At 40.5% G+C, this 25,490-nt stretch overlaps 1 protein-coding gene across 2 annotated transcripts in view; it reads right to left on the bottom strand.

Annotated features, from left to right (window-relative positions):
* Positions 1-912: 912 nt before the first annotated feature.
* DDX31 (DEAD-box helicase 31) overlaps positions 913-25,490 on the bottom strand; it is an 80,792-nt gene continuing 56,214 nt past the window's right edge. The window contains exons 19-20 of one of the 2 annotated variants that reach the window (XM_037797462.1): positions 22,460-22,628; positions 913-3,923 (exon numbers count right to left, since the gene is read on the bottom strand). In XM_037797462.1, the coding sequence (XP_037653390.1) occupies positions 3,776-3,923; positions 22,460-22,628 (317 nt within the window). In that variant the 3' untranslated portion in view covers positions 913-3,775. The remainder of the gene's footprint in view (positions 3,924-22,459; positions 22,629-25,490) is intronic. The other variant, XR_005210643.1, reaches the window with a different exon arrangement.

The raw sequence follows: 25,490 nt of genomic DNA, 5'->3' as shown, positions 1-25,490 counted from the left end.
CCTCACAAAAAGCAGACCCACGCCTGGTCTGCTACTGTTTCCCCCCACCCCACCCCACCCCCACCCCACTCCTCTGCTTTTCTTTCCTGGGATGTTGAGGGTATTATTCTAATTTTGCAAAATGCACAGCAGCTAATTAAGTCAAGGAGCCCCTCAGCTTTCGAGTTCTTTTGCATGTGAATGGGGGGTTGGTAAATCCCCAGCTCTGGCTGTGGTGGGGTGCGAGGGGGGATTGTCCCCAACTCAGGGTTAATGAAGTGGGAAAGGAGTCTCTCATAGCCTCCTGCAAACAAAACCCCCCATGCAACAAACCCTGCCCAAATCCTACATGGATTGACTTAAACCCAGGGGATAAGTGCTTTAAATTAATCTCATTGAATAAGAATGAGACCAAACAAAACTCTTTAAAATCATATTAAAAATCTATCAAAGGACAACTTGCACTGGTGTGCTTTTCATTTTGCGAAAGTGAAGGAGGTAGACTAGAGCAACCATCCTTACGTTTACACAGCAGCAGTGTAAATCACAGACACATTCTCCACTGTGTAATTGTCCTTGTACCTCAGAGGCGATTTCATATCTTACATTAATGAAGAACAAGGCTTTTCTACAAGTTTATAATTACAATATTTTAAATTGTCCTGCAGTTCCCATCTGTAATAATAACTTTACAACCTTTACGGTGAGGTGGGCTTTTACTTTCATCCGTTTAGAAGACGAAATTGGTTTCTCTGTTCCCAACCCTGGGGCTGGGTGAACTCTCATTTAAGAGAGAGAAAAAAAAGAACAAATGCAAGACCCTTAGTAGGTGGAACAATAGCAGTGGCACTGAGAAGGCAAATTCTCGTCTTCTCTACCCACCCGCCCTACCCCTCCTTTACAAACCCAGGCTCACCGGGGTGGAGGCAACGAAGTTTAAAAGAAGTTTGGATTCCCCTACTAGCCCTTAGGTGCAGGCTTCTGGATAATCATTTTTGAGAAGTCGAGCTCATTTTAAGGATGTCCCACTGCCCCCACACTGACAGGTCTTGCTCTGAATTTTTCCTAGGGTGGAGCAGATTAAGAGATAAAGTGTAACGGTCATAGAACCATTTTAACAAGACCAGTTAAAGTACCCTTTTTAAGCTGGGTTTCCCCAATGAAATGTCTTAAATTTCTGTCTCTAGGAAGTGATCGTTGTATTTTAATGGCTTCCGCTGACTTTACGTTGAGGGTCTGAAGTGCTAAATAGTGAGACCACTAGCAGTTTGGGATATACCTGCCTTGAGGGGCTCTTATTTATTTCTCTTTCTTCCCTAAATCTCACTTCCCTTCAATCCAGGAAAAAAAATCAAAAGAATTCACTGGGCTTTGTCCAAAAATGTCCACTGAGATGTGGTTGACTCTTTGCTTCTATAGGAGTGGAAGATGCCATTTGCATTGCATCAGCACTGACTTAATTGGATCACACACAGGCCCCCTCATTCACCAAGGGATCTCTGCCCTTTAGTGCATGAGAATGGGGGGGCCCTTCTGAAGACGTGCAGGGTAGGGGTGCAAACATGAAGATGCTTTGGATTCAAAAAAGGCATTGTACAAGACACTGGGGGAAAAGCTTTCGGCTGCAACACACCATTAAATGTCCAAATTCTCTGTGACTTTCAGTATGAGAATCAAGTGTATGGCACACAGAAATGCATAAGTCTGGGAAATCAGAAAAAGAGGCATGATTGAAAATACACACAAAATTAGAATATGTACAGTGGAATTAGGCTAAAGCTTTGCCTAATTGATACCTGAAATGTATAATCTGTCAAGAGCCATAAGAAAGATTATTTTAAGGTTATTTAAATTTAGACAATATTAACCCTAAATCTGCTAAATCCCTGTTTTTTTTATTAGCTTGGGTTAATACACTGATTCTAGTTAGAAACAGGCCCACATAGCATCTACGGCAAGAACTCCTAACTTAAATGCTAGCAAGTGCAGTGTAAGTTTTGATCTCGGAATTATGGCCTTTACACACATTGCAAGGTTCCAGCACTTCTCCCCTCAGGAATGCAGAACTCTGCTGATTCCTTTAATGGAATGGGCACTCTGGGAAAAAAACCATGGTTTTTTTTGCTTTGATCATCCCCAATCACTGGCATTAATCCTGTTTCCCACACAGCTGGGTTTTGTCTATCATGTTTGATCCCTCCTTTTTTTCATCCAAATATAAGAAAAGTGGCAGATTTGCCCAAAGTCAGTTTGACATGTGCTGCAGGCTTTTTTTTTTTTTTTTAATTATTGTTACAAATTTCACCAGCCATCCCTATAAATTCATCTGTGACAGCCAACTCTGAAGTCATATTTTTCCTGTTGAAGAAGAGCTGTTCTACTAGGCCCTCACAGCAGAGTCCTTTCTAGAGAGGTTTCAGCTGTCATTCATCTTGAGTCTGCCTGCCTGCCATCTGAGAGGGTACGGAGATAAGAATGCTGACCCCCCTTAGTCACCAACGAAAGGCCCACCTTGCCAAACCTCATGATCTTTTCCTGGCCATTTAGTTCATTTGGATTTGGAGTTTCTACTGAAATGGGCCCTCAACACACAGTAGCAGGAACAGCAAGGGGTGGCCGACTCAGTAATTAGAGAGGAGGAGGCACAAGGAAAACTGAAATGAGAGAAAGAGTGAAGAGAACAAGAGCAACGCCAAAACAAGAGGTGCTGAGGCTTTTTAACCTTTTCTTTTGGACCCCTCTAGAGCTGCCTGTGTCCAAATCTTACATTTATTGGGAAATCAATACACCCCATGGGTCCCCTTTCAAATTTCCAGGAAAACACAATAGGGGAGGGGCAGCTGTCACCTGGGTCACAATACAAAGAGTCCCAGATCTTTATAGAAGACAAGATTGGGTGGGGGGTGGGGGGTGGGTGGGGTAGACAATGATGACTTGGGACACTGGTGCCTTCTGACTTTACGTAAAATAAAAAAGGCAACAGTAAATCAAACCAATGATCCCTGAGAGAATAAGTTTTCAGTGGACATGAAAGAGAGTAATGTATGTAAATACGACATGTTGATAGCAAAATACTTATACAAAGTAGGAGGGGTCACCTGCCTGAAAACATTGTAGCAACTTTGACCCTTACCAAAAACTATTTTGGTCCCTTTTAACAACGCATTTTTACATAAGGTAAATGATTATTTGAAAAATAGTTTTTTTTCTTTTTGTACAAATTCAATTCTAAAATTCTACTCCACAAAATTTATGCCAATTATATACATTGTTAGGGCTAAAGTAAAGCTATGAAACTTCTTTAGAACATTGTTACAGGGCAGAATAAAATTCCTTCAGGCTGAAGCACAGTACATTAGGCTTTTACATTTAAGCTATGGGGGCACAATTTAATCTATGGCAAGTTGGCTCCTGGGTGAAGATAAGAGACTGGCACTGATGAAATAAATATAAGTTAATTGCTAATTCATATTGTAATTCATACCAGCCCTCCCTACTAATTTCTATCAGAGCTCCCCCCATGAAAGATAAGAACTGTGGCTTCTAGGATAGCTTTAGTATTCGGGGAAAGGAACCACAGTTAATTTCACAGGGCTCCTTTGATAAGAATAGGGGGTCAATTCAGTGCCACCTGGGCCTCTAGGATCCACACTGAGGCCCAGTCCTGTGGAGACAGTTTTAAAAAACTTTCTGGTAAGTTGCCATCCTTCAGTAAGCTTTTTGTGAGTTTTTCCAACATTTCACAGAGAAGTTTTTAATTTTTTTCCCACAGCAAATGCTGAACGCAGGCTGCAGCTCAGCTCTGCAGTGGCTGGTTGCCGGGTTTTCTGTGTTTGTTTTGCTTTTTGACCTTGGCGATGCCAGCCTCCATCCCACTTGAGTATTCTGAACGCAAGATTTCAGCAAGGCGGTGTTTACTCTGGGTCTTCTTATGAAGGTCAGGCCTGAAGAACAGTAACAGCAGAGGGGAAAAAAAAAATTTTATTATTTTTTTCTTTCCCATTTGGAAAGAGGCTGATAGCGGCTGGTTCCGAGACTGTGAAACTGACATTTTTGTATTAACAGAAGAACAATCCCTTCAATAGTGCTTGTTTTGATATTCTATGCACCAGGAGATTAGATACGGCGCTGACAGATTTTCATAACGGTGGCAAAATATCACGGCATTTTTAAAAGTGAGGCTTTGTTCTGTGTTGTTTTCAAGGAAAAAAAAAGAACTATATACATTTAGACTCTGATGGCAAATGAGGTGTATGATACAGCAGTTTGCCAAAGAATGGCGGAAAAAACCCACCCTAAAACTCGACAACATTCAGCAATAAAGCATTTTAGCAGTTCTCCAGCATCCCCAATGCAATTCAAAGCTTTCAGCCTCCTTATGAGAAACTGAGGGCCTCAAGGCTCAGCCCTCCAGGAACAGACAGGATGCCTGAATGGGTCCAAGCAGCTACAGCTGGGAGTGTTAGTCACAGACACGTCTTCATTGACTAAGAAGTTTCTTAAAAATATTTCTGACCCTGCAAAACCCCAAAGCAGGGAAGGCTCGTCAGTGTGTACACCCAGGCTAGAGCTGCAACTTTCCACCGCACACACAGACCTGTGTGTTAGAGGGAGGGTTCTTCCTGCTCTAAGGAAAATGTCAAAGGGTGAAAATCAATTTCAGCAGTGGAATCACAGTAACTCCTTTTAAAATACAGTAGCCTTACTGTTTGATAAGAAGATCAGAGGAACAAATTTGCAGAAGTTCAATCACATACAGGAAAAATGATTATGAAAATTGAAGAGTAAAATGCTTCTTAAGATAGGATTTTAACTAAAACAAAACAAAACAAAAAAAACAAAACAACTACCACTAAATCCATGTCATCATTTTGGTAATTCCTTTAACACCAAAATGGCCAGAGGCAGATATTATCTGCTATGACTTATATTTAAAAAATTTTCTTTGCTGTAATAATCTGGAAGATAAATTGGACTGAACTTGTGGTCAAAATAAATTTAACGGAACTCCTTTAAAATCCAAGAATTAGAAAAAAGACTAATAACTGTGCTATTAAACTGACTATGAAAGGTTGTATAATCCTGTTATATCATTATAACTATGTTAAGGCAATAATACCTACTTATAATTACACTCCAGAGGATAGGGTTCAAGTAATTGTGCAGCTAAATCCATGTTATAGTCATACAATGGTTTTCTATTGTAACATACAGGAAGAAGCACAAAATCAACCTTTGTTGGAAAAAAAGATTTGAGGCAAGGGGATAATTAGGACACAGTATTTAAGGTTGGGAGTTTGTGAGAGTGCATAAGTATGTCAGGGACAGGGTTTAGTGAGAAGATTAGAAATATTCAGGGAAGTACTTTTTGAGTTCTGTGCAAAATGATTTATGTACATTATCTCATATAATCCTCACTCCATGAAGTAGGTACGATCATTATCCTCATTTTACAGACAAGGAAACTAAGACTCAGGGGGTAAGTAACTTGCCCAAGACCAAGCTAGTAAGTGCAGATGGTAAGATGCAAACACAGGTTAGGTGAACTCCAAAGGCTGTGCTCATCAGCCTGCCTGTCAAGAAGGGAACAAGTAACAGCATCAGGTGTGACAGAGGTCCAGCAGGATAAATGGGGGAAAATGACCAAGATTTGACATGGGGAGTTCTTTGGTGGGGCCTCATAAAGAGTTGTTTCAGTGGTATGATGGGAGGAGAAAGCAGAGCTGAAGGGTTTGGAACCTGGCTCATCACTCATTAGCTGTATGACACTGACTGAGTGACTCAGACTCTCTGTGCCTCTGTTTCCTCATCTGAAAAATGTGGATGATACATAGAATGAAGCTTGTAAGGTTCTGTCAGGATTAATTACACTAAGACATATAAAGGGTTAGCTGGTGGTTGGTATGTGGTTTGCAGTCAATCAGTTCAAAATGAGAAAATGGAGATCCAGATGTGCCAACTGACTCCCAGGACTGAGTCTGGGCTCTTGATAGCTGGGCCAGCGATCTTTTGACTGCATCCACTGCTTCCTAAAGAACAACGGTTCTAATTCCTGGGACCCTGCCCTGTGTGGATTGTGTGTGGACGTCTAAGCCATGGAGGGCTATGATGTGATCTGGTGGCAGCAGGAGACAGGCCTTGCAGTTGAGAGTGCTAAACTTGTTCCAAACTGATGGCTGCCAGTTCTGTGTGCTTGTAGTTTATTTTTAGTTGGATTACATGACAGACAGAGTGAAAAGGTTCTGACAGGGAGGAATGCTTTTTCTTCCCCTTGTTTGAAGCTAGGTATGCACAATGTATATAATTTTAAACGTAACAACCTGAGTTTCAAAATATGCAAAATTTCAGTCAAAATATTCTCCCCAGCATAAGCTCTAGCACTTCAATGATTCCTCCTGCCACTGCTAATGCAAAATAAATAACTAGAATGTTATTTTGGTGATTGATACACTAATTGCCTACAGAGGTAACACAGGCCGTGGAACCATCGTACTCCCAGCTAAAGACACTTAGGCAGTGTTTGTGTTCTTAGACTGGTAGAACACCAGAAAGAAGCTGGAGAGCTGGGCTGTAGTCAAGACTACATTAATGTATACAATAAATAGGCAACTCAGGACCCAAACCCATCAGTCCACTAACTTGGAGGCTCGTTATGGTCCAGATAACAAGCGGTGTTTAAATTTTCGAGACCCAGACCTCTTTCCTTCACAGTCGAAGAACCCCAGTGGTCAACCCTGCAGGGGTTACACCTGCTATCACAGTAGCCACTCCAGCAGGGCCCAACCTGACCCATGGTCAGCTTAATGTCTTCTTTTCCTTTGTTCTGAGGCCCAGTGCTGAAAAGGCAAAGTACAGATGGGAAGCGGAAATGCTCTAAACCCAAGCATGTGATGGGCACATGTGGCCTCAATTCCTTCTTCTGCCAAGCTGCAGTTTTTCCAGTAACTTGCCAACTTTCTTGCCCTACTTGTCCTCCAGATATCTGAACCCCTCTCAAACTGGCTTCCCAAGCATCTACCATACTAATCCCATAGTTACCAAGCAACACATCAGTTTATCTAACCACAGGGAACTACCTTGTAGTGAAGGCTGAATAAATCCACCCTCAGCTACCGGGCTGGATTACTCAGCAGGACAGGCAGATGTCACTTTTACTGCAAATAAGGTGAAATAAATGGTCTAATTAGTAAATCAATATGCCCTTCTACGATGACCACTGGAAAAAGAGAGATCTCAATATCTTCTCCCAATTTTATCAACAAATTCATGGAATGATCATCCTGGATAGACAGCCATTCAAACACAAGCTTTTGTTAATGGTATATTATTGCAGAATGGAATTTTAGATTTCGTTTTATTTCATTCAGGTATTGTCTAGTCTATCAATATTTTCTTCCATGTTTTACAGTCTTAAGGCCATGCTTAGAAAAGTTTTCCTCATCCTAGGATTTAAAAGATGTTGAAGCATATTTTCTTTTAGTCTATTTAACTCAAGTCCTATTTAGATTTCGTTTCAGTTTATAGTTGGGGTTTAGTTTGGTTTAGGGTTAGAGTTGAATATTTTTTCCAAGAGTTATCTGGTTATCCAAGACAGTATTGAACAATAAATCTTTTCCTCAAGGACTTGAAATGCACCCTTTAAAACCCTTCCTACAGGCTCCTGGAATGTTTCTTGCAGGCTCTGTTTAAAGAGTGGAGGAGGAGGATGATGACGATGATGATAATGGCAGTCAATATTAATGGGGTCTCTATATTAAAACAACATTTAAGCAAATACCAATTACATGGGTTGTTAATGTATCTGAATATAAAACAGAACCATCTAAGCAAGCTATGAGTCCTTAATAATAATTACATTAGCTAACATTTAGATTGGTGCTTACTGTATGTCAAGTTTAAGTGCTTTACAGACATTTAACTAATGTACTTCTCCAACAACCTTATGAAACAGCTATGGAGAGGTTAAATAACTTGCCCAGGGTCACAAACCAGTAATGGAAGAGCTGGGATTTGAACCCAGAAGTCTGATTCCACAGCTTAATGTCCTCAACTATGCACTATAAGTTTTCTATGTAAGAAGCAATTTCTTGTATGAAGTATTTTTAATATAAAAACAATGCTTCACACTCATTACTGCAAAGGAGAGACTAAACCTGCTTATAATTGTGCCTAAGACTCCCCAAGTACCTCTTTGTTGCTCAGATGTGGCCCTCTCTCTCTAGCTAAGCCAATGCAGCAGGTGAACTCACTGCTCTCCCCCCTACATGGGATCTGACTCCCAGGGGTGTAAATCTCCCTGGCAACGCAGGATATGACTCCCAGGGATAAATCTGGACCGAGCATCATGGGATTGAGAACATCTTCTTGACCAAAAGGGGGATGAGAAATGAAATGAAATAAAGTTTCAGTGGCTGAGAGATTTCAAATGGAGTCGAGAAGTCACTCTGGTGGACATTCTTACATAGTATATGGATAACCCTTTTTAGGTTTTAATGTATAGGAATAGCTAGAAGTAAATACCTGAAACTATCAAACTCCAACCCAGTAGTCTTGACTCTTGAAGACAGTTTGTATAACAATGCAGCTTACAAGGGGTGACAGTGTGACTGTGAAAACCTTGTGGATCATAGTCCCTTTATCCAGTGTATGGATGCATGAGAAGAAAAATGGGGACAAAAACTAAATGAAAAATAGGGTGGGATGGTGGGGATGATTTGGATGTCCTTTTTTACTTTTTTATTCTTATTCTTTCTGGTGTAAGGAAAATGTTCAAAAACAGATTGGGATGGTGAATACATAACTATATGATGGTACTATGAACAGTTGATTGTACACCATGGATGACTGTATGGTACGTAAATATATCTCAATAACACTGAATTTAATTTAAAAAAATGCTTCACATCTATGGCCAACTGATACTTGACAAGGCTGCCAAGTCCACCCCACTGGGACAGAATAGTCTCTTCAACAAATGGTGATGAGAGAACTGGATATCCATAGGTAAAAGAATGAAAGAGGACGACACCTATCTCACACCTTATACAAAAATGAACTCAAAATGGATCAAAGACCTAAATATTAGAATCAGAATTATAACACTCCTAGAAGAAAATGTAGGGAGGCATCTTCAAGATGTTTTAATTTAGGCAATGGTTTCTTAGACTTCATACCCAAAGCATAAGCAATGAAAGAAAAAATAGATAAATGGGAACTTATCAAAATAAAAAACTTCTGTGCTTCAAAGGGCTCTGTCAAGAAAGTAAAAAGGCAATCTATTCAAGGGGAGAAAATATTTGGAAACCACATATCTTATAAGGTTTAAACCAAATCCTACAATGCAACAATAAAAAGACAGACAATCCAATTAAAATACGGGCAAAAGACTTAAATAGACATTTTTCCAAAGAGGAAATACAACTGGGTCAAAAACATGAAAAGATGCTCAACTTTACTGGCTATTAGGGAAATGCAAATCAAAACCATATGATATAGCTCACACCCATAAGAATGGCTGCTATTAAAGAAACAGAAAACCACAAGTGTGGGAGAGGATATGGAGAAATAGGACACTCACTCACTGCTGCTGGGAATGTAAAATGGTACAGCTGCTGTGGAAGACAGTTTGATGTTTCCTAAGGAAGCTAAGTATGGAACTGCTATATGATTCAGAAGTGTTCATAGCAGCATTATTCACAATTTCCAAATGATGGAAGCAACCCATGTGTCCATCAACCGATGAATGGATAAACAAAATGTGATATACACATATGATGGAATATGAATATTATTCAGTTGTAAGAAGGAATGACATCTTCATGCATGTGGTGACATGGATGAACCTTGAGGACACTATGCTGTGTGAAATAAGCCAGACACAATAGGACAAATATTGTATGATATAACTAATATGAATTAATTATAATAAGCAAACTCATAGAGTTAGAATCCAGAATATAATTTACCAGGAGATAGACTGGGGGTAGGGATTGGGGAGCTGATGCCTAATTTGTGCAGAATTTCTAATTAGGTTCATTGTAAATGTTTGGAAATGGATAGTGGGGATGGTAGCAAATTATTATGAGTGAAATTAACAGCGCTGAATTATGTGTATGAATATGGTTGAAAGGGGGAAGTTTTGGGCTGTGTATATTACTAGAAGGAAAGTTAGAGGATAAAACATGGGACTGTATAACACAGTGAACCCTGCTGTGGACAATGACTGTGGTTAATAGTATAGATATAAGAATGTTCTTTCATGAATTATAACAAATGTATGCCACTATTACAAGGTGTTAATAACAGGGTGGTATATGGGAAAAATATACCTAATGCAAACAATGAACTACAGCTAACAGCAATATTTTAATATTCTTTCATCAACTGTAACAAAGGTACCACAGTAATGCAAAGTGTCAGCAATAGGGGGGTAGGTGGGAACGTTGTATTTTTACATAACTTTTATGTAAACCTTCAGCTTATCTAATTAAAAAAACAAACAATAATTTAAAAACAACAGCAAACATTATGCTAAGTAAAAGAAACCAGACACAAAGTACTACATATGGTATTATTCCATTTGTATAAAATGTAAATATAAATAAATCTATAGAGACAGATTAGATTAATGTTTATGCAGGGCTGGGGAAGAATAGAGGGATTGAGAGGTCACTGCTAAGGGGCATGGGGTTTTTCTTTTTGGAGTAAAGAAAATATTCTAAAATTATGTGTGTATTGGATGGACTGTATGGCATGTGAATATATCTCAATAAAACAGCTTAAAAAAAACAAAAAAACAACAACAAAAAATCAACAATGCTCACATTGTCTTATTATTGCAAAGGCTTTGGAACCCTTTCTGAAAGTAAGTCTTAAACGTGAGCTTTTCTCTATTGTAAATGATGGACTACTGGTAATAGCACAGTTATAAAATTGTTTTTTCATGAATTGTAACAAATGCACCTCACTAACATAAGGTGTTAATAATAGGATGGTATATGGGAACTCTGATTTTATGCATGATTTTTCAGTAAATTTACAATTTCTCTAATTAAAAAAAAAAAGCAGTGACGGCAAAATCATTCCTGCTAAATACCTGGTTCTTGGAAATAAGGCAATAAAAAGTTTAAGTTGTGTATGTAAAAGAAAAAAAAAGTAAGCTTGTCCCTATTTCCTGAATTTTTATGATGAATATGTATTATTTTTATAATCAGAAAACAACAGTATAACCATTTTAGGGGAATAAAAAAAAGCAAATGGTAGAATGCTGAAAATGTTAGTTAATTTCTACTTAACAAAATGCCTTCTGGCTTTCAATTTGTTTGATTTTGTGAGGTTTTTCCTCCTGTAGTATAATTAAAACAAACAAACAAAAAACCAAACAGATTGAGGACTCTTCAGACTGAGGACTGGTAAATTTTTTTTCTCTAAACTGAAATAATCTACTTATAAGCAAATGATCCAGGGGTATAGTCAAGCCCCAAAGGACTCTGCAAAGAGGAAGCATACCCCCAAACTGGAAGAAATACCTGTGTTCCAAGTGATCACAAAAGGAGACAGTGGTGACTTCTGATGGCTTGAGGCTGGCTGAAAGTTTCTGTGCCCTTACTTAGCTCTTATGGAGGAAGAAAAGGCAGCAAAGTCTAAACAGGATTTTGGTGGGTCTCAGATAACAACAAGAGTAACAAACAATTCCAGGGAGAATTTGACAAGCAGTCCCTCTGGCAACAAAGTAGTTCAGGCAAAGAATCAGCTAGCCTGGGATGGATGATAATTTAGCCTACTGAAGGAGAACATGCTATCACACCTTTTACAGTCCATTGAAAGAAAAGGAACTGCATCAAGACTCTCTTAACCTTTGGATTCTGTTTTGGCAAAGATGTACACTGTTGAGACTACCATTTCAGGAATTCCTTCTTTGTGATTTCTTAGGATCAAACACAATCTAGCTTTTGTAAAACTACCAGGGCCCCAGAATATACCCCATTCCAGGTGAGCTCAGCTAAGGCAGTAGATAGTATAGCAAAATTCCTGAGAGTGGCTTTGTAGACATAGACAAAGATTGATTAAAAAGTAGGTATTACTCTTATACCAAAGAACAAGACCTAGTAAAGAGCACAGAAGAACTCCTAGCCATGGGTCAAGGGCAGCACAATGCAATGCAGTACAGATTATAGGCAAACAATAAATGCCCACTGATGCCATGATTGATTTGCTCCCTGAAAGGTCATGTACAACAAGAGAGTAGAATGACATAACATTTAGAGAAGGTTGATGTCTAAAAATGAAAAATCAGAACCCCAGAAATGGATAGGAACTTGGAGATTATTTAGCCCAAATGCCCAAAACTTTTAAAGAAGTCTGTTACAACCTAAGCATGGAGAGCTTATGGCAAGGGTGGCAGTGTTAGAGAAGGGGAAAGGTGTCAGACGTCTGATGACCTTGATTGCAATCCTAGCCCTAGCCACTTACTTAGCTGATGACCTTGTAAAGCTAATAACTTTCTCTAAGCATGGTTTCCTCATATGTCCAATAGGGCCCATGTGTATGTCACAGGGCAGTATCAAGGTAAAATGATCTAGAGCATGTTATAGTGCTTTGTAAGTTTTACATATCTGTGAAAATGTTATGAAATATTAAGATGGAGAAATACAGTGTGGGCATGGAAACAATTAAGTGTATTTGTAACTGGTACGATCATATTCTGAAAATACTGACTGAGATTGATAAACTCAGGGTAGAATTTCAGCACCAAACCCCAGAGCTTGGTCCTCTGGGCCCGGCCTGTTTGACATTATTATCAATGACTTGGATGATAATATAAGGTATATTGATCACATATGCAGATGCAAAGAAGCCTACAGGGACAGCTAATACACTGGATGACAGAATATCCACAATAACCTAATAGGCCAAAAGGATGGACTTAAGCTAAAAAAGTGAACTTGAACTTGGATAGGTGTTAGATCTTGCTCTTGGGTAAAAATAAACAAAAAACACTGCAAAGGTAGAAGCTGGGATGGTATGAATTATCATGTGTGCAAACACACTGGAATTTAGTTGGCAAGCTTCAACTTGAGTCAACATTATGACCCAGACGCCAAGAAAGTGAGAAGATACCACAGTTGAGAATGTGAACCCTAGAACCAAGGGGCCTAAGTTTGATAACCAGTTCTGCCCTGTGAATAGCAGTGTAAGTGTGGACAGTCTTCTCCTCCATAAAACAGGGACAACACTATGATCAATAGGATAGCTCTGAGGACAAAATGCGGTAAACGCATAGCACCAGACAGTGCCTGGGCCCATGCTGAGCTCTATATCACTAATACCTATGATTTTTGCTGTTACTATTGTCCTACTCTACTCTTTTCTGGTCAGACTCTATTGTGAGTTTGGGAAGTTTTGATAACCAGATTTTGAAAAGAACATGGATAAACTAGGATGGGCTCAGAGATAAGCCATCCAGATGACAGACTGCACACCACATGGCCCGAGGAGCAGCTGAAGGTGCTGGGGCTGCAGGGCCTGGACAGGCATAGTGATTAAAAGCAAGTACTTATAAGTGGGTGGATCCTGCAAAATCCTCTTAGAGGCTGTGGAGCTTATTCTCTAAGTTTGGCCAAGGTACTTATTTTTCTAAAGTTCCAGTCTGATCACTTATATAAAGGGGATAATGATATCTCCAGAGGTAGCTGTAAGAATTAAGTGAAATAATGTATCAGAGCACTTACCACAGTGCCTGTTGCGAAGGCACTCATTGCATGTTGACTATTATTAGTAGTAATAGTATAGAAAAGAGTAGGAGGAGATAAGAAGCCATCATCAGATACCTGACACACTGTCATATGAATGAGGGACTGGCTTGATCAATGATAATAACACCACCCTGTATTTTTATGTTTGCAAATCATGCACATATAGTATTTAAATCTCACAAAGACCAAACAGTGGAAATAAGACCAAAAGGAAAAAATTGAAAGTGGTTGATTTTCGCTCACTTCCAGGAAGTCTACCAGCAAGCAGGATCCATGATGGCGTGGGCAGCCCCAGGAGGCGGTGAGCCCCTGCTGCCAGAGTGCTGAAGCAGAGCCAGATAATCGGAGCAGCGATGGGATAAGAGTCAGGTCAGGGGAGTCAGATTCAGGGAACTTTAAGGCCTTTCCAACCTTAAGATTCTATGAAGTTTTCATTCTTTATTTAAAGACTCTGAGAGAGGAAGGTGAGAAAGGGTAAACAGCATTTACTGAACAACCACCCTAAGCTCAGCACTGTGTTAGGTGTTATTATTCATTATTTCTTATCATACCCTTACAACAACCCAATGTTACCCCCATTTTACAAATAAACTGTTACTGAGTGCTAGAGTTAGGATTCAAATTTAGGAATGCCTGACTTCAAAGCCCCTGCTTCTTCCAGCCTATTGTTCTGTTCTATTTCTAGACCTAAAAGGAAACTAGAGAAAAAATCAGATCCAGATTTTGCCTACAATCATCTCTTCTTAAAGATCTTTTGAGATGATTGCCCTGACCTATAAAAGGCTTCTACAACCCAACCCACTCCAGGGTTTGTTATCTTAATGGTTTCAAATAAAAATTTTCTGTATGTGGAACCAAAATATCTCCTGCTTTTAAGTTCATTTCTTTGGTTGCATGGATGGCAAACCATCTACTCAAGTAAAAAGAATTCTTAATAGAGTTCATATACTTGTTATTTTGCCCAATACTTATTCTAGAAACTGGCAGCTTCCAAAAGGCTACAGTAAGGAAGCAGACAAGTAGAATGGTTAGGGGCATGGGCTTCAGGGTCACTCAGACTTGGGGCCAAATGACTAAGCACATCTGTTTCCTCACTGGTAAACTGGGAAATAGTGAGGTTTCAAAGAGATAATGCTTGTGAAGGACTCAGCTCAGCACAGGGCACACATTAACACTTCAGAGGAATGAAGAAGATGATACTAAAGAACTAAAAAGTAAAATGCAAAAAGAATCACACACCATTGCTCTGGGATGGCCATTCTCAAACTGCATCCCTCTTCTTGACTACTGAGTAGCGAAGACATTACTCTACATTTCAGACTGTTGCTATAATAACAGGACCAGAATAAAAGTGACATTTGAAAAAGACCAATGTCACTCTGTATAGGCCATAATAAGAGGGAAAGACTCTGGCATCATTAAAATGTGGAGGGGCCAGGGATATAAACCTTCCTGTGGCAGAAAGGAGCTAGGTGAAAGTGGAGACGAATTAGAAGAAAAGAAAAATTAGCAGGCTCTTATGCAGGAGGGGTTTAGGATGGCTAACTAAACTGGGGTAGCAAGGACCCTTCTTAGAGTAGTGTGGAAAGGGGAAAGTTGAGGGACTGTCATGTTCTTGATTTCTCAAATGATATGAAATAGAACTCTGAGCAAGGACAATCTAATGAAGAGCTGGGTGATCTCCTGCTGCCGATCCATGCTGGGCCAGCCACTTCTAATTCCAGTGCTTGGAAAGCTACAATAGCGAATATGACTGTCTCCAGCACCTCCCAAGAGAGGCTAGCTGGATTCCTGTTCTTTGTTGTCAGCCCTGACTGCTTGACTGAAAGCACACCCCATATTTCCTGCTGCCTGCAGGTGACTCAGGTGTGGAAAAAGCTCAGGGTCACTGTGAAATCCCTCTAATCGCCTCATTAGTCAGGTGGGGATGAGGGTGTGTTTTTTTCTATGAGGAGGCAGAAAGCTGGTAATTGCATGGTGCCAGATTAAAAAAAATAGTGGTAGGAGGAAAAGGCCAAATGTAAAGCGCTGCATGTGCACAGCTGTAATTAAACCAGGGCCCCGAAAAGCAGGACCCACAGCACCTGACTGCAGAGAGGATGCAGGGGAATTAAAACTGGATTTGCATTGGGTCTGCTGAGAGGGAAAGGGGCAAATCCTCCACTGGAGCATACACCCACATGGTGCAAACCATTTGGAGTTGTACTGCGAACACTCTTCGGGTGAACTTAATGGTTGACAAACGAATTCATTTGACAAATAGCCCCCAAGTGGCTACCATGTGCCTGGTGTTCTTCACCTGGAATTTCCAATTTCTTGTTCCAGCCTGGACAAGAGTTTAATCTTCCCATCGGTACAAATGCCCCAAAGAGACAATTCAGTATGACTTCAAAGTCACACATTTGTCTCCCTTGGCAGATATGCCATTAGAATATGCTCTTGTCTACATTCTCACCCAGGTTCTACATTAAAATATTATGAGTTAATCATAACTCATCTCCAAATCATAGTTATAGTTCAGTTAGCAAATCACTGCCCCAGATTTTCTTTCAAATTCCTAGGGATTGTCCCTGGGTCTAGCTTTTTGAAATTTGGTAGCCAAGTTTATGATCATCTCCATATCACACTTCATGACTTCAAACTTTTATAAATAGTAGCCCCACTCAGACTTCTATGAACTTCCTTATGCTGGGGTAGTGCTTATTAAAAAAAAAAAAAAAAAAAAGATTTCTGGGCACCACCCCAAAGCTACTGAATCCGGGTCTCCTGGATTGGGGCCTGGGGATCCATATTTTTATACAGCTCTCCAGATTCTGTTTTCCCATAGCCCATGCACATCTGTCCTCACAGCTACTAATGGTGGTCTGTTTCTAGGTTCTGTGGGCCAACCCTTAGGCCTCTCTACCTGGGAAGTCAGGGAAACAGAATCAGAGGGTCAAACATGCAGGGCAGTCAGCAGGGGGTACTGTTGTCCTTCCTGGGGATTGCTTTTATGCCAAGAGGAAGGAAATCCCAACGCCATGCTTGTCCTCTTAGGAGAGACTGACTGACAAATGGAACATGCGGCTCTGAAGACAACTTCCCCACCAGGGAGGCAACAGGTTTTTGCAGGGTTCACCAAACAAGGGAGGCATTTACCTCTCTTTTTTATGTCAGGACAATTCCTTCTTACTTTCTTTCCCTTTATGCACTTTCTCTCAGAATTACAGAATGTTTTCAGTTTCTAGTCATTTATTTAAAAATATTTATTGAGCTCTTGTTGTGTGCCAGCTACTGACAGGTGCCATGGATACAATAAACAAAAGTCAGACTTGGGTCCTATTCATAAGCTACATTCCAGAGGAGCAGACAGACATTAAACACACCTACAAAAAATAACACAAACAAATGTAAAATTGCTACCAGTGTTAGAAAGAGAGGTATGAGCATGTCTGCCTGGTCAGGCAGGTCAGAGATAACTTCCCTGAGGAAGGGACAGAGCTCCAAAGATGAAGAGGAGAGGGAGAGTTCCAGGTCCAGGGAATATTCAGGCAAAGGCCCTGAGGCAGAGAATGAGGAAGCAGGGGTGTTGGATAAGGCTGAGTGGTCAGCAGAGGCCAGTCCATGCAGGGCCTGGTAAGGAGGAAGATTTGTATTTGTTGATATTTTCTTGTTCTTGTTTCTTTTTAATTATTAGAATAATGGGATATCACTGAAAGGTTCTAAGCAAGGATAAGATGGGATGAGGGGTGTGGAGGTTCTGACTATTTTATAAGTTCAGATAAAGTTGAGGAGCTGAGAGCTGCCATTCACAAAGACCATGTTAGGGAAGCCAAGACTGACTCAAGGAGGCCAGGGAGATCAACAGTGTTGAATGCTGCTGAGAGATCAGGTAAGAAGAGAACTTATAAACATGCAAAGAATTTACAAAGAGAAATCTCCATGTTTCCAAGTGCGGCTTTGTCCAGCTTCTGATCTCATGTTTGGCCCAATCGGTCTTTTTATGGAATAACTGGCTCAAGGAAATCGAGAAAATTTGCACAATTGGGCAAGATTCCAGTTTGCCTTCAGCTAATTAAGTGATATTAGCGAGGTTGTAAATGCCATGTAACAATTGGCAGGCAAGCTGCTCCTAATGATGAGAATATTGCTTTGCAGGGAGATGCAGCTGCAGCTTCTTAACGCTAGCCTTTGTGGGAACTGCGTCCATATTTTTCAAGGTTGTTCCTAATAAGAAAAGTTCAAGGGTGCTAAAAGGTTGCTAGTTAACTAACCTTTTAGCTCTCTATAAATTCCAAGGATATTTGTAAGTATGATGAAGGCCAAGAGAAAGAAACAATAGATGATATTATCATTACTATTATCAACAAGTACTCTTATTTATTTATGTGCCACACACTGTGCCAATGCTTTATACCTATCATCTGATTTAATACCCCTTTATAACACTGAAGTTTGATTAACTCTATTTGAGAGGCAAGGGAACTGAGGCAGTTCGCCCAAGGGCACAAAGATTGTAAGTGTCCCAGCTAGGAGTCAAACCAGACTCTAATTAAAAGGAGGAAGCTGGGAAAAGGGGAACAAAAATTACTGAATTACTCATAATGAAGATGTGCCAGATGTTTCTGGACACTATGAACAATGTCAGAAAGACAGATGGTGAAAGCCGGAGGTAAAACATTGTCTTAGGTAGCTACAAACTAAGTTGTTTGGGGGAAAAAAATAGCATCCAAATATTGCTTATAATTTACATGGGACATGGTGGTCTAAAAATAGCAGACATGCTCTTTAATATGGTCCCAAGCTTAACTTCAAGCTCTTAAGGCACATTAGTTACCATATTCTGGAACCATTTTCCACATGTCAGACAGATGGGAGAACTGTAGCCCTCAATGGTATGCCTGCTACTTGTTCCTGGACATGTTTTACTCATGTGTGTTACCGCCTAGACAGACACCCTGGCAAACACCAGCTAACACCCTAGCAAACAACTCTGTCCTCTCACAGCAGACAGTCCTGGGTCTCAAAGTCTCCTGGAAAGGAGCAAGAGTTTGGAAGGATATTTTACCTTTGCTTCTTAGGAACTGCTGAATCTTCACAGCATCAAAATATCAACAGCATTTCATGGAAGGGAAATGCTGTTTTTGTGATGGATGTTGCTAAGGGGCCACTCAATATTTTACCAGTAACACCAAATATCTGTGTACATGTATATGTAGGTGCTTGGGGTGGGGGGTTTGACAGATTTGTCTGTAGTGTCAGAAGAATTTTTGTGACTATGAGTGTATTTCATTTGCAGGGTGGAGACATTTAGTGTTCTCTTTCAGAACTAAGGACTGACAAGGTAGACAGAGAGCTGGTTATTAAGATCTCATTTGGGGACATTAATTATTTATTTTCTTTCTCTGAAAAGTAATCAAGCAGAGGAATAAAGGTATACATAAGTGACAAAATTCCCTTTTGTCTTCACATGAAAATACTTAATAGTGTCCTAACCTAACCTGCCCTTGATTCATATTTTTAACACCCTGTTTCCACTGTTGCTTGGGTGTATGACAGGTGATTAAAGACAGCATTTTTTCTTTTTTTTTGGTAGTCTGATGGATTTGGTTTGTATACATATCAGAAGTGTGCATATAATATATAATTATTCTAGGCTGTAAACACCACAAAACGGAATGCTGAATAGTTGTGAGAATTTTGCGCTATTAGTTTATTCACCCACACAAAACCGAAGGAACCCATTCTTTTTCTTGACAGATGGATTTCAGAGGAGACATTTCAGCTCAGAACAATAATTGCGGCCACAGCATAACTCTCTGTACTTTGTGGGGTTTAATGGACTTTTCTTTCCAGTCCTCAAAAAGCAGCAACTGGCACTTGCTTGAGCCCTGACTGAGGTGTGGAAAATCTGTCAAGTTTTCTCTGCCGCTTACCCTGACCACAATTATACGGTCCATGTGCAGATTAGCTGCAAAGTCATTCTTCCTCCAGGAGTGACAAGAGTTCCCCAAATAAAAAAAGGTACCTACTGTATCCTTGAGTGCCCGTCTGTATTCTAAAGGCAGGAGTGGGGTGGGAGGATGTAAGGAGTGCAGGGAGAAATGCCTTCAAAAGAAGGGCGTAACAACAGAAAAAGTAGCTGTAACAGAGCGGTGACATGGCAAGAACAGAGAGCAGTATTGTCACGAGCGGAGTAATCCTGTGACACACTGCTGTCACTCACCAGCCGGCTCCCTGCTGCGCCAGCCAGACATCAAAGGCTGCCCCATACCATCTTACATGCTCTTTATCGGCTAATCAGCCCATTCTTCCCTAAATAAAGCCCTGTTAAATCCCCTGCTCACAGGGGCATAGTAGTCCTGGTGCCCATCTGCTAGTGAGGGTCAGCTGAAGCAGGAGGCAGCGGATTGCTCTCTCCCTAGTGGCTTCTCAAGGTAAGGACAATGCTGTCTCCAATTCCCCCTCCCAACTGCCTCCCTGCCTCCCCGCTTTGCTTTCCAGGATCTGGATAAGAGTGGAAGATATCCTAGTCTGAAGAGCTGCTATCTGGATTAACTCTTGCTAATGAAATTTCCAGTCATAAAGGTAGATCATCGGCTAAGAATAAAATATTGGAATTGCACTTATTTGAGGGGCAAGCAATAAACAAAGATAGATATTTCTTAACAATAATCATTTGGTAGGTCTACTCTTACCTTCACAAAGTGTCAACATTTTAGAAATGATGAAATGATTTGTCATGCTTCCAAATTACTAGAAGGTCATTCTCACATGCAGATTAAAAAGCCTTATCATCCTGTTATGCTCTCAAAATCAAAGTTAGTATGTATAGATATCTATACCAAATCCCCAAACAGGAAGCTAACTCATGCACTGCAGCCTAAGATCCTGGCACAGCTGTGTTTTCTGGGAGTAGATCTGGGAAGAAGACCTGGCTCTGGCAGAGGGCAGGAAGAGAAGTCTCTAGCCTGGCAGCCCCGGAGCTAAGTGGTGTGCAGTAGCAGGCGATGCTTCGCATTGCACCTCTGGGCCTCCAAATTGCTTGGAAACAACCAGCACTGTATGCTTCTCACTCTCATTTCGGCATTGTAGTAAAGCAGCTTCTGGAGAAGTAGTTTATACCTGCCTCACAAATTTATTGGACTATCATCCTATATGACAAGTATTAATAAAAGAAAAAACACAAACACCTTACAATTCCAAAATTGGAATTAGAATTGGGCAAGATTTTATGTGTTAAAAAGAGCCTTTTAGATGCAAAGTTGGATGTTCCTGAATCTTAACCCATCTTAAGCTGTTTCTAGCTCTCTGCCCAGAGGAGTTCCATCAGCATAGCCCTTTACAGTCCAAAAGGCATATTCATACATATTATTTAATTTTGATGCTCAAAACAATCTTGTGAAGTATCTAAAAACATGGATTTTCTTTTCCATTTTCTAGTTGAGGTAACAGGATCTGAGAAGTTAAGACAAGGTATGGTTCAAAGCCCACATCAGAATGGAGCTGGGGCATAAATCCATTTCCCAGACTCCAAGACCAATATCATTTCCCTATACGGGGCAGGCCCTCTCCCTCTGCCATTCCACACTGGAGATGTTGGGCCTTTACAAGGTTGATGGGTTAATCAACACTTCCTGGTGAATGAGCAATACAGATAATGTGCTGGCACGTGTGGAGAAGTGAGAAATTGCCTATAGATTGTCAGTCAGGGCAAATATACTGTGGCATTCGTAACTGATCTGTAGAAAGAAGGACATATAATGCAAAATGTATGTCCAGAGCATTCAGTGTTTTCAAATTGAAATTAGGGCAAGTGAAAGAAAAGTCTTTTTGCCTCCAAACATTTATTCAGTGTAATCTCCCCCTGCCCAAAATTTGCGTAAGAGATAATGGCAATCCATCTCAAAATTCCTCTATGGGAGAAGCTTATGGTGCCTATAATATTCTAGTTCCTGGTTCCTGGGAGGTGCTGGGTTTCAATACTAAAAGAACACCCTGTCTTTGAAGTGAAAAAAACCTTTGGCAAATACAGTTTACTGAGGGAAATAATCTCAGGACTCAGGGCCTAGCCTTCAACCTGGAGGCCAATGTTCCTCACTCTGGCTTTCCTCTCATCAGGACCTCTGGTCAGTTCTGAGCATACTGTTGCCTGGGATGGAGAGTCCATTGCTTTTGCCTGAAAGAGTGCCTAGCACTGGAGGCATATATCAGCACCATGGACAACAGGGTCCTGTCCTGCCAAGCCCAGCACCCGGAGATTTGCTTCCTCAGCTCCTGCAGATGCCATTCTCTCCCTCTCATCTCACCAGCAGGTATGCCCCCAGCGTTAATTTCATGAAACACCCTGCAAGTCTTTGTATGACTTGCAGATGTTTTCCAGGGTGGACTACAGCACTTTTGAAGCTCCGATTGTGGCAAGCTCCCTAGTTACTCTATTGGTAGCCAGTGAAGATGACCCAAGAGGTTTGTTTGCTACTCCAATAATCCCTATTACTTTTGGGCCTGGCAGGAGACAACACTGAATTTCTACAGGTGCCTTAAAAACACTAAAATTAGATATTTCTTCTCTTGCTCCAAGAGAAAAGGGCAGATTCTAGTGATACTTTACCACAAAAACCAAACATGGAAGAGTTTACATTGAGCATAGCAGCCTACTTTATCTCACTGTTGCTAATCTAAATGGTGTTTTCTAAGTTCATCTGACTCTCAGCCATTTGTTACGGGACCATTTCAGCTCATCTTACCTTTTCTGATTTGTTTTCCTTTTCTTTATAGCTGAGACATTAAGATTTGTGGGGGCATCTCTTAGCCCAAAGCTCTTAGCCACATGCCCCAGGTGGAGGGATCGGACATGGAAGATATGCTTCAACTCCCTGGGATAGGTTGCATAGGCTCGGATGAAAGACTGCAAAGCTGAAAGAAAAATGGGGGAAAGGGAAGGCTGTCAGTGGGGTCTCAAAGTTCCACATCTGCCTCAGCCTGAAGGTTATGCTCTGCAATTTATCTTGCCAGGTCAGGATGACAGTAGCATAACCAGGACAGTTAGAACATACACCAACAACCTAAATCTATACTGTGTGTATTTTTTTAATTCCCTAAAAGAACAAATCGATAAGCCAAAGCCATTACTTGAAATAAACTCAATAAAATTTCAGAATTTACTGCACAGCTTTTAACAATCAACGAAGGCAGGAGCCTGGTTTTCTTCTTCATCATAGCCTCAGGACCTAGTACAGTATCTGGCATACAGCAGGCACTTGACAAACATTTGTTGTATAAACGAATGAAAGAGAGAATGAATGAAGAAACCAACAAATGATCAACATAAACATCATTTTCTTATGAAAATAAGGAAATCATTAGACTTTAATGTTAGAAAAATTTTTTTCCAAATTAAATTTTATTTATTTTTTGTGTAATTAAGGCATGCAAATGTTATTATATTCAAAAGGTTCAAAAGCGCTTAATATGTCATTATGTTTAATAGGAATGAATGAAATTACTATAAATGTTGCCTCCACTACAACCCCCACCTCCAGTTTCCCTATCCAGAAGCAACCACTGATATACCAGTTCTTTGTGCATTCATGGGATTTTAAAACTGAATTCATAATAAAAGAATCCTGTATTGACTGATACAATGTGATACAAACAAAAATGATTGAGAGATTCAGTTTAAAAGAATACATAAAAAAGGAAATGAAAGGCAAAAGAAAACTATTATCCATTTAAAACAGTCCATGAAACAGAGCTGTTCATCAAGCATTCTATCTGGAAAACTGCAGTTCTATTTTAAAGTTAAGAAAAGGGGGTCCTTGTTCTAGATCCTCCCTCTGGCCAGAGAAAAGCCAGACTCTGTTCCCAGGAAGGGGGAGCTTTGGCTATGGCTTAACTCTGCATTCCTTTGAGAAAAGATTTCCCTGTATCTAGTTCCCCCTTGAATATCTTGCAATAACAGTAAAAATGAAGGGACCGCCCCTTCCTTACTCCAACAGGGAAGGAGGGAATTGTTCTGAAAAGCAGCTCCCTATACCCATCACTGCTCACTTCACTTCCAAGTCCTGTTTCTTCCTGCCAGCCCACCCTTGTACTCTGATGGAAGGAGGCACTAAATACTAGTCTCCCTCACCCTTGCTTGTTGAGCCACTGGACTGGCAAGTTTGCCCATGGCTTAAACGTAATATCTCATCAGCACCTGGAGATTGGCGTTTATGAACAGTAATAAAAAGTGTCATTTTAGCAGATCAGCTCCTGGAAGGATCCTGGGAATCCATCAAAGCTCTATTTACTGAGAAAAGTGAACTCCTTTTCCCAATCGATGAGAAATAATAACCAAGGCAACTCCTGTGCACCCCTCTCTTAAATCTGTACTTACTCTCCTTTTCAATAACTGGGGACTAGCTTTCTCAAAGAAAATCTTTAACACTTCAAATGGTCTGTACTGTTTGGAGGGTTCTGACATCAGGCTCGGGGACACAAAGCTACATATTCAGGTCCTCAGAGGCGAAAGCTGCATAACTACAATGACCCAGGCAATTCAGGCCTCTTCCCTCTACCTCTCTTTCTTTCCCCAACCCCCAACATTTACTTTGATCTAAAAGAACCAGACTGAAGCCAAGCCAAGCCAAGCCAAATCAAACCTAAGAGTCTGTGCTTTTAAAATCTTCATTATCCAAATCCTGGCCCAGGTCTCCTAGTTTTGAACCACTCTTCTACTTTAACAGATTAACCCCTGGACTACAGCCTGGATTCACCACCTCCCACACCTTTCTTTATAGGAATGCTAAGAGTTAACGACCAAGAGCCTCTGTCCCAGGAGACTTAGGTGCCCAACTAACAGCTTTACAGGGATAATGAGTTTGCCAAGAAATGGCAGGAAGTGTTTTCTCCCTAGACAACTAGTCACACAACATTTCACACTGCATAATTTTACTGAACCTCCTTGTCCTCAAGGCTCCCGTCTCACTGGGGACAGTGACAGTTGGTTGTCCTCACATACTTGCATGGACTGCCACATTTGGGTAATTCAGAGAAGCAGGAATTTCAGATGCTACAGCAAGCTGTCTATAGGACCTTCCAAGAGGCAGAATGTGGCACACATTGGCAGTGTCTAGAATGTGCAGAAGGAATAGAGTCTGTGGGGCCAATGCAGGCAGAAAGTAGAGGAGTAATGAAAAAAGACATTTATTTGGGATGACAGATGAAGCTACAGCCAATTAGGATGAGTACTTTGTAGTCACTGAACCCTATTTCTAGCCAACTATTTAAGATAGATCAATTAGGGGAAATCTATTTAAAAATATCCCACATGAGCATTTTGTCCTTTTTCATAAAATCACATTTATTCATTGACTTTCTGGATCAGGCATAGTGATATCCTAAGGGTGATGTTTCAGATCAAAGAGGTAACAAAGAGCAAAATTTCAGACTGGAAGGTGAAGAGAATACTCGCTCCTCCTGACCCTGCCCCCCAGCAGCCAGAAAATCACACATCCGTACAGACTAAAGGCACGTGCATTTTCCCACCTGACTCATTTGGCAAAGTACCTAGCTTACCTCTAATCACAATGAGGGGAGAAGAATTGTTTGTCATCATTGGTATGGGGTTTCTTGACTTTAAGAAGCTCCCCTTCTAAGTATAGGCATAAATTTTACACATGTAGCCTCTGCTCTTAGGGAAACCTGAAGATGAAGATGATCAAACCGTAGGATAAGTGGTAATTTGAGGATAAGGAACTCCACTTTCTGAGATTTTTTTCAGGAGTCTGGAATTCA

The sequence above is a fragment of the Choloepus didactylus genome, chromosome 10, assembly GCF_015220235.1.
Source record: "Choloepus didactylus isolate mChoDid1 chromosome 10, mChoDid1.pri, whole genome shotgun sequence".
Classification (NCBI taxonomy): domain Eukaryota; kingdom Metazoa; phylum Chordata; class Mammalia; order Pilosa; family Megalonychidae; genus Choloepus; species Choloepus didactylus.
Note: the sequence above shows the minus strand (reverse complement) of the source record. Positions and strands in the feature narration are given on the sequence as shown.